This window comes from Orycteropus afer, unplaced genomic scaffold (assembly GCF_000298275.1).
Source record: "Orycteropus afer afer isolate SDZICR_OR568_19922 unplaced genomic scaffold, OryAfe1.0 scaffold00040, whole genome shotgun sequence".
Lineage (NCBI taxonomy): Eukaryota > Metazoa > Chordata > Mammalia > Tubulidentata > Orycteropodidae > Orycteropus > Orycteropus afer.
The window spans coordinates 1,270,958-1,287,990 of NW_006921627.1; the positions used below are offsets into that span (position 1 = coordinate 1,270,958).

Consider the following 17,033-nt stretch of genomic DNA (forward strand, 5'->3'; position numbering starts at 1 on the left):
AGGCAGTATCACTACAGAAGTAGATTGCCTCATCTTCCTTCCCAGGAGTGGCTGGTGGGTTTGAACCGCCAGCCTTCTGGTTAGCAGTCAAGTGCCTTAGGCACTACGCTACCAGAGCTCCCATAGGTTTCTGGTTAATGCTGAAAGGGTGAGCCAATAGGAGGCATTCTCAACTTCATTCCCTCGCACCCCCTCCCCCTCCAGACTGTCAGTTTCAAGGATGCAAATTGCATTGCAGTGTTACAACTGACCTAGGAAACATTTGGGCCAGTGCACTGTGTCTTTCCATCTGTTTTACAGACGCATTTGTGCCCAGGTTTTGGAAGCCCTCAGTATCAATTGCTTTGACAAAGATTCCCATAATCTTAGCTTATTAGAAACCACTTTGGGATGGATATGATGGGGATTCTGTGCTTTTGCTGGGATTGGAAGAAATAAAACATGCAATTTAACTGGAAGCAAAGAAGTTTAAAGAATATTTTATTTTGCTTGGGTCTATCCTTGGTAAAGGGGAGGTGGTCGTATTTCCTTGTGTTGGATGGCATGAGATTATGTGAATGTTTTGATTTTAATAAAATGAACTGCAAGGTTTTTCACAGGAACAACAGAAAAGCATGTACGACTGTGCATGTAATTATAAACCCCTGACTTCCTGATGGGGTTGGAGCATCTGTTTTACATATGGGACTTACAAGCACCTCTCATATGAGAAATTATGGGAGTAGGGTAGGAAGGGCAAGGGTGGGAATGGATGGGATACAGCTTCTGGCACCAAGGATTAACCATGTTGGATCCAAACGAGGGCCTGAAACCCTGAAACTTATGCTTCACAGCCGGGCTATAAGCTGGACTTGAATTCAGCTGATGTGAAAGGTCATGGTGCGCCCCAGGTGGTGACAGTGAACAAAGTGTGTAGGATATGCCCAGTGGTAGCAATGAAAAAGCATACCAAATGGGCTTTGAAGGACCAAAGGTTTAAAAAGTCAATTGATATCACCCCCACACTGACTAGGGTAGTGGGGTGCATTTGGTTTTCAAATTGGGTAGTTTTAACACGTAGTGCCTGACTGCTGCTCTTCACTGACTTCTGACTCAATCACTCATAACTTTATTGGTCTGAACCAGCTCCTTGTTCCCAGGTTACAGACCTGCCTATCATTGTAATAATCCTCTGTTTCACTTGAATGAAGGGAGTGTCTTAAAATGTAAGGTTTCTGGTTCTTAACACTGTACTCTGAGGTCCAAATGACTGTCGATGCGTAACCTAATGTCTCAACCCCCAGTGAGAAGAGTCAATTCTTTGGTGTTCACCAACACAGGAGGCTTCACCAGAACAGGCTTTTGCGTTGGGCTCTGCTGTTTGCAGAAAACCCAAGAGCAAGCAAACATACTCTCTTCACAGCAGTACCTTAGTGCTTTACCATTGTAAATGGGTATAACGTGGTATGACAAGACCAGAGAAATTGGATGTAAATTTACATTTTTGAATATGCTTGTTGTTTCACACTATACATTTCGGGTATGCAGCTCCTTTTGTAGTTTTTATTTTTACTATTTAAGTTTGGAAATGATGCCAAATTTTTGGATTTCTTTAATCCATGTGTTCTCTTCAGTGATATATATTGCATTATATATTAATGTTTGTACCAATATATACTGATATGTATTAAACTTACACCTAAAACACATAAATAAGAGGGGGTGAAAATCGTAGCCTTTGCATTCTCTATAGCCTCTGCAGAGAGATCTTAAGCAGTAAAAATCTTGGTGTTGTATGTACAGAAATGGAGAAGAATATTAAAGTATTAAACCATATTTAAGAATATATATATAAAAAAGAGTTTCACAACAAAATATTCTTTGATGGCTACCAAGGGTAGGTGAGGAAGAGGGTAAACCACTAACTAAAGATTAAACACATATGAACTTGGGTGAAGGGAAGAAATTAAATTTAAAATTCTTCATTAAAAAAAAGTAAGTACATGTAGTACATATTTAGCTAAGGAAATAGCTAAATAAATTCTGCTGTTGTAAAATAAATAAATAAATTACAAGAAGAAGAGGGAAAAAAAGATTGATAGAACTCATGGGCACTGAATGGAAACTATTTAGATAAGTAAATAATGTGGAATGAGTTTCAGGCTATCATTAAACATCGTGAAGATTCTTTCTCATTCTCTTCCATCTATAAAAATTCTTTGCTGACTAAGATTCAGAGATTTCAAGTAGCCTGGTAAATGCATAAAAGATAAACAATGATTGACTATTCCACACCTAACACATACTGAGGAAAAAAGAAAAAAGAGACAATTCCTTTGCTGTAGTAGAGAAGCCCTAAAGTAAGAGTGAAAATTCTGGTTCTATAATCATTTGCTCTGGCATTTTTAGCATACAACTTTTTCTGCAGGGACCTCACCTTCCTCAACAAAAGAAAAGATTCACCTCTGGAAGGGTAGTGTGATGACATTAAGCCTTGACAATGTAGTGTTTAACACAAATTACCTTAAAGATGATTCATGTTGACACCTTGTATCAAAGGATACATTACTTTAGCCAAACTAGTCTTCACCAACTAGCCAATAAAGCAGTCTCTTCATTTTAAACATAAGCAAATGGAAGCTTAGATCTAACAATATGAAATTCAAATTTGGCATACAAATTTAAAAATAAAAACATATTTTAAATATTAATGAACTAATTACCCAAATTACTGCTCTTTTCTATTATTAACACAGATATTTGGGATGAATAAAATATTAACTTTCTCTGTAAAAAAAAAAAAATGATCACCAAACAAACTTTGATGGAGTACATCATAACAAATCTGAGAATCAAGAATGGAATACATAGTATTTCCTGCATTTTCCTTCTTCCTTTGTGGTCAGGCACCATGCAGGCTAAGCGGAAATTAACCTACGGTAGCCTCTGGCTCTCACACATATCATTCACTCTACTGGTTGAAATAGAAGAAAAAAATAGTACTAACATAAGAAGAAAATAACAATTTTTCACAGTTCCTATTTTTAAAAACAGCTTAAAACAATATTTCTATTTTCCTAAGACAAATGCTCAGCATCTCACTCAACTGGCATTTACTAAGCACCTAAATTTAGTATGTTCCAGATTAAAGTCTGTATTGTTTAAACTTCCCTTAAAAAAAAAAAAAAAATGAAAAGCTCTAACCCCTAGATGCATAAGAGGCTAAAAAGCAATAATGTGTACTACAAAATCAATAAACATAGCTGGAAAAAAAAAAAAAAATTCTGGGTTCAAAGAAAGAGAAATTCCCAGGCAAGAGTGAAACAGAAGAGAAGAAACAATGCACAAATGAAACCAGGGAGGTAATTAAGCAATGTCTTTGCCCAAATGTTATTTTTCAGTGGTTTCCCCTGACTACCATATTAAAAACTTCAACCCCCATACAAGTTCTCTGCTTTATTTTAATTCATAGCACTTATCCACATCTGACAAACTATGTTGTTGTTGTTGTTGTATGTCATCGGTTGATTCTGACTCCTAGTGCCCTACAGGACAGAGCAGAACTGCCCTATAGGGTTCCCTAGGCTGTAATTTTTACAGGAATAGATCAGCATGTCTTTTCTCTGGTGGAGTGGCTGATGGATTCAAATCACCAACATTTCTATTAGCAGTCAATTGTGCCATCAAGGCTCCTTATGACATACTGTGTATCTTAATTATTTGTTTGTCTGCCTCTCTCCCCTAGAATGTAAATTCTATCTATCAGGTTAACAATCTTCTCTGCTCACAGGTATTTACCCAGAATCTAGAACAAGACAGGGCTTATAGTACTCAATAACTTGTTAAATGATGAATAACTGTTTGGTGTAAGAGAAGTTGAAGTAAAAGGATACAAAAGATTAGAGGCAAATGCTGGGGTGTATATATTAATATTAGAAAGAACAGACTTCAAGACAAAAAAAATTTTTAGGAACTAAGACCATAACTGTAATGAATAAGGTTCAATCCACCAAGAAAAATGAATATTTACAATTTGTAGTAGCCTAACAAAATAACCTGCAAATATAAAGCCCAAACTGATAGAACTAAAAGGAAAACTGAAAATCTATCACAATAGTAGGAAATTTCAATATATCTCTCTTAGTAAATAAGTCAATTAGACAAAAAATCAGTAATAATATAAAAGATTTAAACCACATAATTATGAAGACTATTTGAATGGCCACATTAGAACTCTGTATCAACAATAATATAACATACATTCTTCTGAAGCACATGGGGTTTTACATATATTTTGTTTTGTTTTGTTCTGTTTTAGACTGACCACGTACTAAGGCTATAAAGTGAGTTTCAATACATTTCAGAGATTCAGTACCACTCAGTAGCATGATGACCATGGTTTCTGATAAAAATGCATTAAATTAGAAACTAATAATCATAACACAATTTTAAAACACTCAAACTTTGGTAGTTATTTTGGAAACTCAAAAATATATTTCTAAGTAATTCTAGGTTCAAAGAGGCTATTATGATGAAACTTTTAAAATAACTGAACAAACTGAACAAAATGAAAGAAACTATGTAAAGAAAATTTATGAGATGCAGCTAAAGTGATAAAATTTACAGCCTTAAATACTTGTGACAAGAAAGAAAAGGCTGAAAATGGGCCAAACAACTTCAGAAGTTTGACAAAAAAATGAATAAATATAAAGAAAGTAGAAGGTAAAGATGAAAGCAGAAATTATATAATAGAAATTATATAAAAGTATAAATAAAAATGAAAGTTGGTTCTTTGAAGATACCTATAAACTAGACACATCTCTCAGAAAAGGTATACGAAGGGGTACCAGGGAACTTTCTGGAGTGGTAGAAATGTTCTCTAGTTTGCATTGGATAGTTGTTACCCAGTATCTGCAACTGTCGGAACTCAACAAACGAAATACTTAGGATCTGTGCATGTTAAAAATAAACAAAAGAAAGGAATTAATAATATTAGGAATGAAAATGGAGGTATCATTCCATATGTTGTAGAGATTAAAAGAGAGGACATTTTTGAGACATTTGGAAATTTGAATGCTGATGGGATATTTGATGACATGAAAATATTTTTTATATTTTGGTGTTATACTGGTATTACAGTTATGTTAAAATAAACAGAGAACCCTCATCTCCTTTAGAGATCTATAGTGAAATTTTTGTGAGTAAAATTATATGACGTCTGGATTTTGTTTCAAAATAATATTAAAGGAGAAGTGATAATGGTGTGAATAAGGCATGATTGGCAATGGGTTAATAGTTGTTGGGGTAAGTGATGAGGGTTCATTATAATATCCTATTCAAGCATATATGTTCAAATTCTCCAAAATAAAAAGTTTGCTAAAATAAGATACAGTATAAGATGATTTAAGAAATAAAAATCTAATGTGCTCTCCCATCAAAATCAAAAGCTCTATGCCAACAAATTTGAAAACTTAGCGAAAAAAATGGAAATACTACTAGAAAAATATAAAAATTTCCAAAGAAAAACAGAAACCTTCCTCAATGAAAATACTAGACAGTCTTACAGGCAAATTATAGTAAGGCAGGTACAAATAATTCTACACTAATTTTACACTAACCATTCCAGAGTACAGAATAAGAAGAAATACTCTCTCCAACTCTAAATTCTTTTACGAAGCCAGCATAGCCTTAATACTGAATCCAGACAAGAAAAATTACAGGCCACTCTCACTCATAGACACAATAAACACTTCAGGCCAACCTTACTCACTGATATTGATATAACTCAATGGTAAAACAATTAAAACCATTCTTTTTTAACATCAAGAAAAAGGAAGCTTGCTAATACCAGTTCTATTAATACTATAGTAGAGATCTTGGTTAGTGCAATAAAAAAAATTTTTTTAAAGATATAATAATCATAAAAAACCCATATTATTCATAGATGGTATGGTTGTCTATGTAGAAAACCCAAAGGAACCTAGATATACATAATTATAATTAATAAGAGAGTTCAGCAAAGTTGCTGGACATGAAATCAATATGGAAAAGCCTATTGCATTTCTATATAAGAAATGCAATAAAAAGAATTCTTAGGAATATACATAACTAAATATGTATAAGCTTCTATGAAAGATATTTAAAACTTCATTGAGGCTTTTTAAAAGATCTAAGTAAATGAAAGGATATATCATATTGATAAACTAGAAGACTCAGTAGCATAAATAGTACATAAACAGATTATGATATATTTGTAATATTAAAATTTCATAGGAGGAGAAGGAAGGTGATTAGGAAAATAATGTCTAAAAAGGTACCTTAGGAAAAAGATAATAAAAAAGAGCTTAAGAAATAGCATCCAGGTGAATTTCAAAAATATAAGGTTGAATGAAAACCAAGTAAGCTAAGAATACATATTAACATCATTTATCAAAAGTTGAAAAATATGCAAAATAATATATGGTCTAGAGATAGATACACAGGTGGATAAAGAGTAATAAAACACCAAATTCATAACGGGGTGGGTAGAAGCATGTTGAAATCTAGGAGGGCATATAAGCAGATTCAAAAGTGTTACCTGTGTTCTTTTCTTAGACTGAAACAAAAGATTTTATTATTCCTCATCCCTTATTTATATATTTTTGTATGCATGAATGTTTTATATTTAAAAGCTATTTAAAAGTAACGCATTAATTTATTACAAGTAAAATCTTAGTAATTTTACTTTAATTTAACTATATGAATTACCTTTCTATTGATTGTTATTCAGTATTAGTATTAAATCTATTAACAATAACAACAAAGGAGCTTGATTTTTTTTTTTTTAAAGAAAAGATTTAAAAAATGCATTACAGCTCATACCCAGCCGCCTTGCTGAATGATGTAATCTGCTGCATGGTCCTCCAGGTAAGTCACACCAAACTGTAACAGTGCACTCAAGGGTTCTTGTCCACGTCGTGTCAACTCCAAAAGCATTTGTCGTAACAAAACCAGAGGCACCAGAATCTTCAGTGCAAAGGTCAGAGAATCAGAAAACAAATTCTTAGCATTTGTTTTATATACTCAGCTGCAATGTCATGGCATTTAATTTTATTACAATAAAGGAAATAAAACACTAACTATTATTAGGATTGTTCTGAATATTGCATATAGGTTTACACAGCTTCCTTGATAGAGTCTTGATTTTATTCAGGGGAACAATGTGCCTAGCTTAGATAATAAATGATGACTAATTAAAGTCAATTACGACAATGCCATTACCTGTTGCTAAATCTAGCTTTCTCAGCCTGTTTTGTAGCTGGGGTTGACATGTAATCCAGTTCTGACGAGTCTGCTAGAGGGCTTCTGGGAAAGCTTTTGCATTCTTAATAAAAGATGAACTTGAAATAGCACACTGATGCTCCCCATACACCCCTTTTATCCCAAAAAACGGAGATGTGAGAACTCAAGCTGTAACAGTCATCTTGTAGCAATTAGGAAACAAGCATGATAACAAAAACCGAACATGCTAGTATGGCAGAGTAGAAAGAGAATGAAGCTGAATTTCTAAGGGCACTGCTGAATTGCTGAAGCAACTAAGAATACAACTAAGGATACTATTAGCTAGGATTTCTCTTACTTGCAGTCAATTATAACAGTTCTGGGTTGTTTTCTATTCTTACAGATCTGAATTTTCTCAAATAAATATTCCTCATGTATTCCTATAATTAAAAAGAATATAGTTTTTCTCCAAGGTACTGGCTTTTTAATTTTGTCTGTATAACAGATAAATTTTCATCACCTGTTTGAAACTAATGATATTCCTGGACTATACATTTTTTGTCCTTTTTAAAATATATCTATTTAAGATTATGAAATCACTCTGATCATTCAGAAAATAATTTTCCAAGCCTTTAGCTAGACTGACAAAGAAGAGAAAAGCTGCCAATAACCAATATAAAAAATGAAAGAGGGGATATTACAACTAACTCGACAGAAATAAAGAGAAATATGACAATATGAACAACTGTATGGCAGCAAACTTGATAACCTAGACGAAATGGACATATTCTTAGAAGCACACAACCTACACAAACTGACTCAAGAAGAAATAGAAAAGTCTCAGCACACCCAGAAGAAGTGAAGAGATTGAATCACTGATCAAAAACCTCCCAACAGAAAATAATTTTCAAGTTAATAACCATAACACCCGAACCAGAAATTTTATATAAATAAAAATGTTCAGACTATGACACTATTTAAGCTGTATAACTAAACACATTATTATTATTTTTTTTTAATTTTATTTTATTTAGATTTGGGTGAAGATTTACAGAGCAAGTTCACTCTCGATACAGCAGTTCACATATACTTTGTCTCATGTCATTGACCACAGTTTACCACAATGCAACAGCTCCCCTCCAATTTCCTCCCCAAGGTACCACTTCCCAGTGTCCATCCCTCCATACTCTCCTGCCCCCTAAGCTGTCTCCCTGTGCATAAGGTGCCCTTCCTTCTCCCATGATTGTTCTCTCAAGGGCATGTGTCCATTTGAGGTAAATGTTCAACTCACATACCTGAACTTTGCTTGGCTGGAAACCACAGGTGTGGTCTCAATTCCAGACCTGAAGGGTAGCTAGGGGCCATAGTCTCAGTGGTTCCACCAGGCTCTATTGGACCAGCAAACCTGGTCCCAACCATCCCCCCCCCTTTTTTTTCCCTCCAAATGATTTTGAGTTTTGTTCTACATTGTTCTCCCTCTCTATCCAGGATCTCCTACATCCCTTCCAAGTGGATGACAGTGGTAGCCGGGCACCATCTAGTTCTTCTGGTCTCATACTTGTATAGGTTGCAGATCGGATGGTGTACCAGTCGTGGGGACTGATTGTTTCCATTAATTTTGGTTTTCTGCTAAACACATTATTTGCCAGTATGGCATTTTAGGTTATTGGGCTCATGAAATATGACTGTTTTCAGATTGCCATATAATTAATTTGATTTTTATATGACTCAAACTAGAAATTGTCTAGGTAGAGAACTTCTCCTTGTTATTTTCACAGCTTTATACCATAAATTTACTCACTTAAAAGTATACAGTTCAGGGACTTTGTAACGTTTACAGATTTGTTCAGTGATTACCACAGCCTAATTTAAGAACATCTTCAACACTCCAACAAGAAACCTCATAACCAGGAGCAGTCACTCTCTATTCCCTTTATTTCCCCAGTTTCTCATAATCACTAATCTACTTTTTGTCTCTATGGATTGAACTATTCCGGTCATTTCACATAAATGGAACAAAACAACACATCCAATTTCTCCACATCCTTGTTAATACCTGTTACTGCCTATCTTCTAGCCTTCTTCATGGGTGTGATGTAGTATCTCACTGAAGGTCTGATTTGCAATTACCTTGATGGCTAACAATGTAGAGCATCTTTTCATGTGCCTATTGGCCATCTGCGTATCTTCCTTGGAGAAATGTCTATTCAAAACCTTGGTCTATTTTTAATTATACTATCTGTCTTTTTATTGTTAAATTATAAGCATTATTTATAAATTCTGGATATAAGTAAGACCTTTGTCAGATACGTGATTTGCAATTTTTTTTTATTCTGTGGATTATTATTTCACTTTTTGATGGTGCATAAGTTCTAATTTTTTTTTCTTTTTTTGTGTGATTTGGGTGAAAGTTTACAGAGCAAATTCACTTTCCATACAGCAGTTCACACACACTTTGTCTCCTGACATTGACTATAATTTACCCCAATGCAACAGCTCCCCTCCTACTTCCTTCCGATAGTTACCTCTTCCCTGTGTCCATTCCTCCATGCAAGCCTCCCCCCGAACTGTCTCCCTGTGCAAAAACAGCCCTTCTTTCTCCCATGATTGTTCTCTCCAAGGAGTGTATCTACCTCAGGTAAATGTTCAACTATATGCCTGTCTTTTGTTTGGCTGGAAGACACAGATGTGGGTTCAATTCTAGACCTGACAGGCAGCTAGGGGGCATAGTCTCAGTGGTTCCACCAGGCTCTATCAGACCAGCAAAACTCGTCCCCCCTACTTTTTTTTCCCCCCAAATGATTTTGAGTTTTGTTCCACATTGTTCTCCCTCTCTATCTAGGATCTCCTACATAGATTCCCTTCTGAGAGGTTGACAGTGGTAGCCAGGCACCATCTAGTTCTTCTGGTCTCATAGTCATATAGACTGCAGATCGCATGGTGTACCCATCACTATGACTAATTGTTTCCATGAATCTTTGGTTTTTTTCCCCTTCTTCTTTGCTCTGGATGAGGCATTAGTTCTAAATTTTGATGAAGTCAAATATATCTATTTTTTCACTTGTGCTTTTGGTGTCACATCAAAGAATTTATAATTTAACTCAAAGTCATGGAGATTTATTATTATGTTTTCTTCTAAGAATTTTATAGTTTTTAAAAGTCACTGTGTATAATAAAAATTATTTCTGATCTTATTAAATTTGGTAACTTTTCCTTATGTCCTGCTCAAAAATAACACACGTAACTAATTAAAACATAAAAACTTTAAACTGCTAACCACTATAGTTCACATTTTTAAAAGCGAAAACATCACCTTTAAAAGCTATTTTATATTAAGATATTTTAAAATGAGATTTTAGGAATCCTAAAAAGCAAGCCCATATAATTTAACCAGTTACTTCTAAATTTCTACTTTCCATCTACCAAAGGGAGCTCTAGTGGCATAGTGCCTAACGCATCTGACTGCTAACTAGGTGGTCAGTGGTACGAATCCTTGGAAGGATGATTGGGCAATCTACTTTGGTAGAGTTACCGCCTTAGAAACCCAAGGAGGGGTCACTATGAGTCAGATCAACAGTGAGTTTAGTTTTTTCAATCTAGCAAAGGAATAAAGGATGAAAGAATGAAATAAAGGCATAAGAGGGAAGTTTGGTGTTCTCTAAATTCTTCTAATTGTATAATTTTTACCTTGAAGTTATTTTAACCTTTAAAAAAACCTAGAAGATCCTATGTAGACAAATCAATGTTAAAGAGTTCTTAAAAGTCAGTAAAAGTGAATACAACAACAGAAAAATGAGCAAAGAATAAAAACAAGTAATTCACAGAAAAAGAACTACAAAAGGCTCCTAAACATAAAAACACAATTACCCTCATTTGAAAGAAAGGAATGCAAACAAAAATGAAATGGAGATACCATTTTTCACCTGTAAAATAATTTAATGTGTTGGCAGACATGAGTAAATAGGCACTCGTACACACTATGGTGAGTGTAAACCTCCATTGAGAAAAATCTGGCAAAACGTACAGAGTTTTAAAATTTCTCATATACTTTGACTTTGCATTTTACTTCTGGAATTTATCAAATATATACATACAAAGAGAGAAATGTGAAGCAACATATACACAAGAAATTCACTGAAGTATTATTCACAATAGCAAAATACTAGAAAAAAATCCAACAGGGACTAGTTAAAAAATTTTGGTCATTCAGTAAAATTTACATTGTTGTTTAAAATAATTAGGTCGTTTATTGGCTCAATTCACTTCAGTGAATTACTAAGTGAAAAAAGCAAGATAGAGAAGAGTGTGGTCAATATGCTACAATTTGTGTGACAATGAAACAAAATAAAATAAACACACACACACACACATAAAAATATTTGCATAAACCCAGAGTATCTCTGGAAAAATATATAAGAAACTGCTGAAAGTGGTTGTCTATGAGGAAGGGGAACTAGGTAACTGGAGGGAAGGGTAGGAAATAAATTTTCTTTTCATTGTATATCTTTCTTAACTTTTTGCATTTTGTATCATTTGCTTTCATTATCCAGAAGAATTTTTTAAAATTATGAGGTGTCATGTAAGTCACCAAAAACCTATAATGAGAGGCAGTATTACCCATATCTAAAAATGTGATGGCATAATACAAAAAAGTCATCAAAATTTATGATTTACAAACTTGCCTTCCTAAAAAAATTTTTTTAAAAATTATATACTGAAAAGATAAAGTATTTTCAGTTAACCATCTGCATGTATCTCTTTTGTATAAAACATCAAGAGGTCTCTCCAAGACTGGAAAAGGAATGCAAAAGGAAATTAAACCAATTTCGGTTCCTTGTTACTGGACTGCCAAAGTAATAACTGAGGAATGACAAAATATTTCTGCAGAAGATGACAAACAGAAAAAACAATGAATTTATATTTCATATTAATAATCTTTGGCTTTTAAGTAAAAGCAGTCTGGAACGAGTCTATATTAAAGGCTGAAAGAAAAAATGCAATAAATGCCATTTTTGGACATTCTAGAAGAACTGTAGCCCAAAATATCTTGAAAACCCCTTCTTAACAATAATGAAGGGAAGAGGGCTATTAAGAAAAATTTGTTAGGCTTTTTCCACAATGGGAACACTGTTAAAAAGAAAACAACTGAAAACGGTTTTCCATCTATCCCAAATATTTTGCCTCTGGTAGGAGTACTAAGGAATGGCTTGTGAATTAGCTTTACTATTTTTCACATCAAGGAGCTCTGTTGGTGTGGTAGATAAAGTACTCAGCTACTAACCTAAGTTCACCACTTCAAACCCACCATCTGCTCCACAGTAAAAAGATGGGGCAGTTTGCTTCCAAAACAATTTACAGCATTGGAGACCCTATGGGACAGTTCTACTCTGTCCTATAGGGTTGCCATGATTTGGTATTGACTAGTTGGCAGTTGGTGGTGCTGTTCCTTCGTATCAACTCCAAAGTCCTGGATGTTCTACACCTCTAAACATTCTAATGCACTGGCATGTAACATTTTACAGTTATTTATGTTTAAGCTCTAGTACCTCTTGAGGAAATGAGTTGCAAAAATTTTATACTTGCTATATAAAATAGTATTATTTTGTTCCAAATTTAAGGAGCTCTGGTGGTGTAGTAGTTAAGGTATTTGGTCGCTAACCAAAGGTTGGTTGTTTGAACCTATCAGCTGCTCTGTGGAAGAAAGATGAGGCACTCTGCTTCTGTAAAGATTTACAGCTTCAGAGTTGTTAAGAGTCAAAATCAACTTGATGGCAGTGGGTTTGGTTTGTTCCAAATTTATCTCTTTCACATATCAAACTGTATATGTTAGTTTTAGTATATAATAATCAAGGGATGCATTTTTCATTCCTGTCTTAATTTTAGACATTAATCATATTTCCTCTTGTTGACTGTATTTCCAGGTTAGAATCTACAGAATCTTTTTATTCTGTCATCCAGTAACCAGAGTAAAGAAACTTCATTTTATGGGAGGACTAGTATTTTCAATGCCAACGGAAGCAGCAGTCAGGACATTAGATGACGTGTAGCATTGGGAAAGTCAACTGCTAAGGAACTGTTTCAAGTGCTGAGGAGCCTGGTATGCATGTGAGAGCTGGACAATGAATAAGGAAGACCGAAGAAGAGTTGATGCTTTTGAGTTGTGGTGCTGGCGAAGAATGCTGAAAGTACCGTGGACTGCTAAAAGAACTGACAGATGTGTCCTGGAGGAAGTGCAGCCAGAATGCTCCTTGGAAGCAAGAATGGCCAGACTTCGTCTCACCTATTTTGGTCATGTTGTAAGAAGGAACCATTCCCTGGAGAAGGATGTCATGCTTGGTAGGGTGGAGGGTCGACGAAAGAGGGGGAGGCCTTCAAGGAGATGGATTGATACGGTGGCTGCGATGATGGGCTTGAGTATAGCAGGGATTGTGGGGCTGGCGTGGGATCGGGCAGTGTTTCATTCTGCTGTGCATGGGGTCGCTATGAGTCGGAAACGACTCGACGGCACTTAACAACAACAGTATTTTCTGTTCAGTCGGTAATTTCTCCTTGGTGACATATGTTATGGCAGATGATTCCTTTTTTACCTTTCATTCTTCCTACAATTCCTGAATGCCTAGTACTATACACCAGGCTGATCTATTTGACCTATACTATCTCCAGGGACCTAAATGCTGACTTCCAGGTCATGATCTTTTAAGTACAGTTCAGACTATTTTCTTTAAACAGTTAAACCCACTTGCTCTCTAATTTTTGTGCCTATACACAAAGTTTCATGAATTATTTCTATACCTCAACTCCACCAATAAGGTATTTTACTACACACAAGAATTTGATATCATCTTAACACCTAATTTTAACCCCTCTCTCTCATATCATTAAAAAAATTATTAAAACTATATTCCCAAGCATTAATTCCTAGGCGGTCTCACTATTCACATTTCTAAGTCTAAAAACTGCCTCGGAAACCCAAGAAGGGGTCGCTATGAGTCGGGGCCGACTCGATGGCACATAACAACAACAAGTCTAAAAAGTAACCAAATAGTCTTATCTTTTAAATTCCTTTCTCTAAGTTACTTCCTTACCAGATAATTGTAATACCCACAATGCATATAAATTCTTTTTTTTTCGTTCAGTAGCTTTTGCTATGCAATGGTAAGGTATGTTTGACCATCAAGAGAGATTAACTCCACTGGCTCACATTTACCCACATACTTATCTAATGCCCTGAGTTTGCTTGGTATAGAAGTAAAGTATGCTGATTTAGAGCTCCATGAGTCCTGCCCAATACAATGGATATTTATAATGACAAATTACATTCTGGATCATTAATCTACTACTTTACCCTCCTATACTTTAACAATTCTAATAAATGTCACAGCCTACAAATTTTATCTGTACTAATTTACTGATCAGGTTTGAATAATATCCTTCACCTGTCTGCTTCAAAATATAATTTAAAAGACATTAAGATATTGTAGGCCATTCAGTGTTAAAAAACAAATTAACATGTTGGCAAAGAGTACTGAATATATCATAGGCCACCAGAAGAATGAACAAATCTGTCTTGGAAGAATGTTCCCTAGAAGCAAAGACAGTGAGATTTCATTTCATGTACTTTGGACACGTTATCAGGAGGGACCAGTCGCTAGAGAAAGATATTATTTGGCAAAGCAGAAGGTCAGCACAAAAGAGGAAGATGGATTGACAGAGTGGCTGTATCAGTGTGCTCAAACATGGTGACGACTGTGAGGATGGCTCAGGACTGGGCAGCATTTTGTTGTATACAGGGTTGCTATGAGTTGGAACAGATTTGGCGGCCCCTAACAAGTGTGATGTGCTATGAAAACCAGAATACCACCAATTATGTATTCTTGTGAAAAACATTAAATTTGAATCTGATCAGGCTTCTACATCTACCTACCAATGGAAAGATAACATAGATACAGAAGAAACTGTTAAGTGACACATCAGGGATATAGTCAACAAAATCCAAAAGATAGGAAATTTTACAGGATAAACAACTTATTAGTAAATTAAAAGGGGAGAAAAGTAGAGTAGGGAGAGTGGCAATACTACATATAAAAGAGACTTAAGCTAACAAATAAAGAGACTTAAGCCACATATTATATGATTACATTTATATGAAACGTTCAGAAAAGTAACATTTAAAGAACTTAATTAACTTGCCAAAGACATCGAGTCTGTGGTACAGAAGACATTCAAAACAAGACTGATTCTAAAGCCTATACTACTAATTATTATGCTGCAATGTCTCCAAAGACTATATTAAGGAGAGGAAAAATAATATACACCAATTAGGTACATGAGGTCACGTGGTCTGACTCATAAACAATTCTGGGTAGAGGTGGCTATTTGTAAAATAATTTTATTGACTTTTCTTATCCCTAGCATCACGTCATTAAGGGCCACACTTCCTTAAAAAAAAAAAAACCCAGACTCACTGCTGTCAAGGTGATCCGACTCACAATGACCCTATAGGACACAGTAGAACTGTCCCATAGGGTTTCCAAGACTGTAAATCTTTATGGAAGCAGACTATCATATCTTTCCCTTGTAGAGAAGCTGGTGGATTTGAACAGCTGACTTTTCAGTTAGAGTGGTAAACCACTGCACTACCAGGGCTCCTACATGTTACCCTTACGTTATCCACGTTACCCCAACAAAATGCATCTCTGTAGCCCTTCTGCCTTTTCAAGATAAGTAGATATTACAGCCTGAGAAAATGGATGATCAGGATGATTTAGTGGGAAAACACACTGAAACTGGAATCAGAAGATCTTAACTCTAGCGCTGGTTGCAATACTTACTAGTCAAGGGGTCCTAGGCAAGTCATTTAATTTTTCTGATTTTCTAATTATTCACTGAACTAAGGAAGTAAATAAATAAACTAAAGCTAATCAAATCCATTCTGTCCTCTGCAATGGATGGTTGTGATGATGAAATAAGATATTTTATAAACTATAAAACATAAATGGCACTATTCATTTAAGAGAATCAGAAGAGGCAGTTTCCCAACTGAAATCCTTATTCTTTTCCCCCAAGACTTATGCATATTTTAACAAATAACTATCTGGAGATGAATATCATATCTAATACAGAGAAATGAAAAAATTATGGGAAATTCAGGACAGACAGAAAGAAAGGGTGACTTATTACGGGAGATGCATTTTGGGGCCAGGCAGAACCTTTCAGCATTAATAAAATAATCCATTTAACATAGCTGGGTTTATTTATATGCTTAATAATGAGCTCTACTTATTTTCTGTTGTATAATGTAAGCAATTTCTCCTAGACTTTATCATTAACACACTAAAATCTTCTAAGAAAAAAGACAATTTGGTTAATACCTTATTCCAGCCGCTGGCATGAACTGTAGTCTCCAGTGTACATTCCCGATATGCCTGATATGTCACTGGCCTGTAGAGATTTTTTAAAAAGTCTGTGTCACAAAAAAGGAAAATTCTGTATCTCTAGAGGAATAAATATACAATTATTACTATGTTGTTGAACTTTTTGCTCAAGAAACAAAACATATTATTTTGGATAATATGTGGCTTTTAGCACTTAGTATACATTTTTCTTTAAGTACTTTTTGTAGGCTAAGATACATGCTACCATTTGGGAGAGCACTTAGTAATATAACAAGATAAATACTTATTCTAATAAATACTTTTGTACTTTCTTTGGTAGGATTTCTATGTAGCAGATAAATAACTGCAACACAGAAAATATAGTATAAATAACACTTTTAACAAAAACTATCTTATTAA

The 17,033-nt window shown here is 34.8% G+C and overlaps 1 protein-coding gene across 1 annotated transcript in view; it reads right to left on the minus strand.

Annotated features, from left to right (window-relative positions):
• BCL2L13 (BCL2 like 13) overlaps nt 1–17,033 on the minus strand; it is an 87,671-nt gene that overhangs the window by 23,739 nt on the left and 46,899 nt on the right. Inside the window, exons 4-5 of the mRNA XM_007937018.2 lie at nt 16,611–16,680; nt 6,841–6,984 (exon numbers count right to left, since the gene is read on the minus strand). Coding sequence (XP_007935209.1) covers nt 6,841–6,984; nt 16,611–16,680 — 214 coding nt within the window. The remainder of the gene's footprint in view (nt 1–6,840; nt 6,985–16,610; nt 16,681–17,033) is intronic.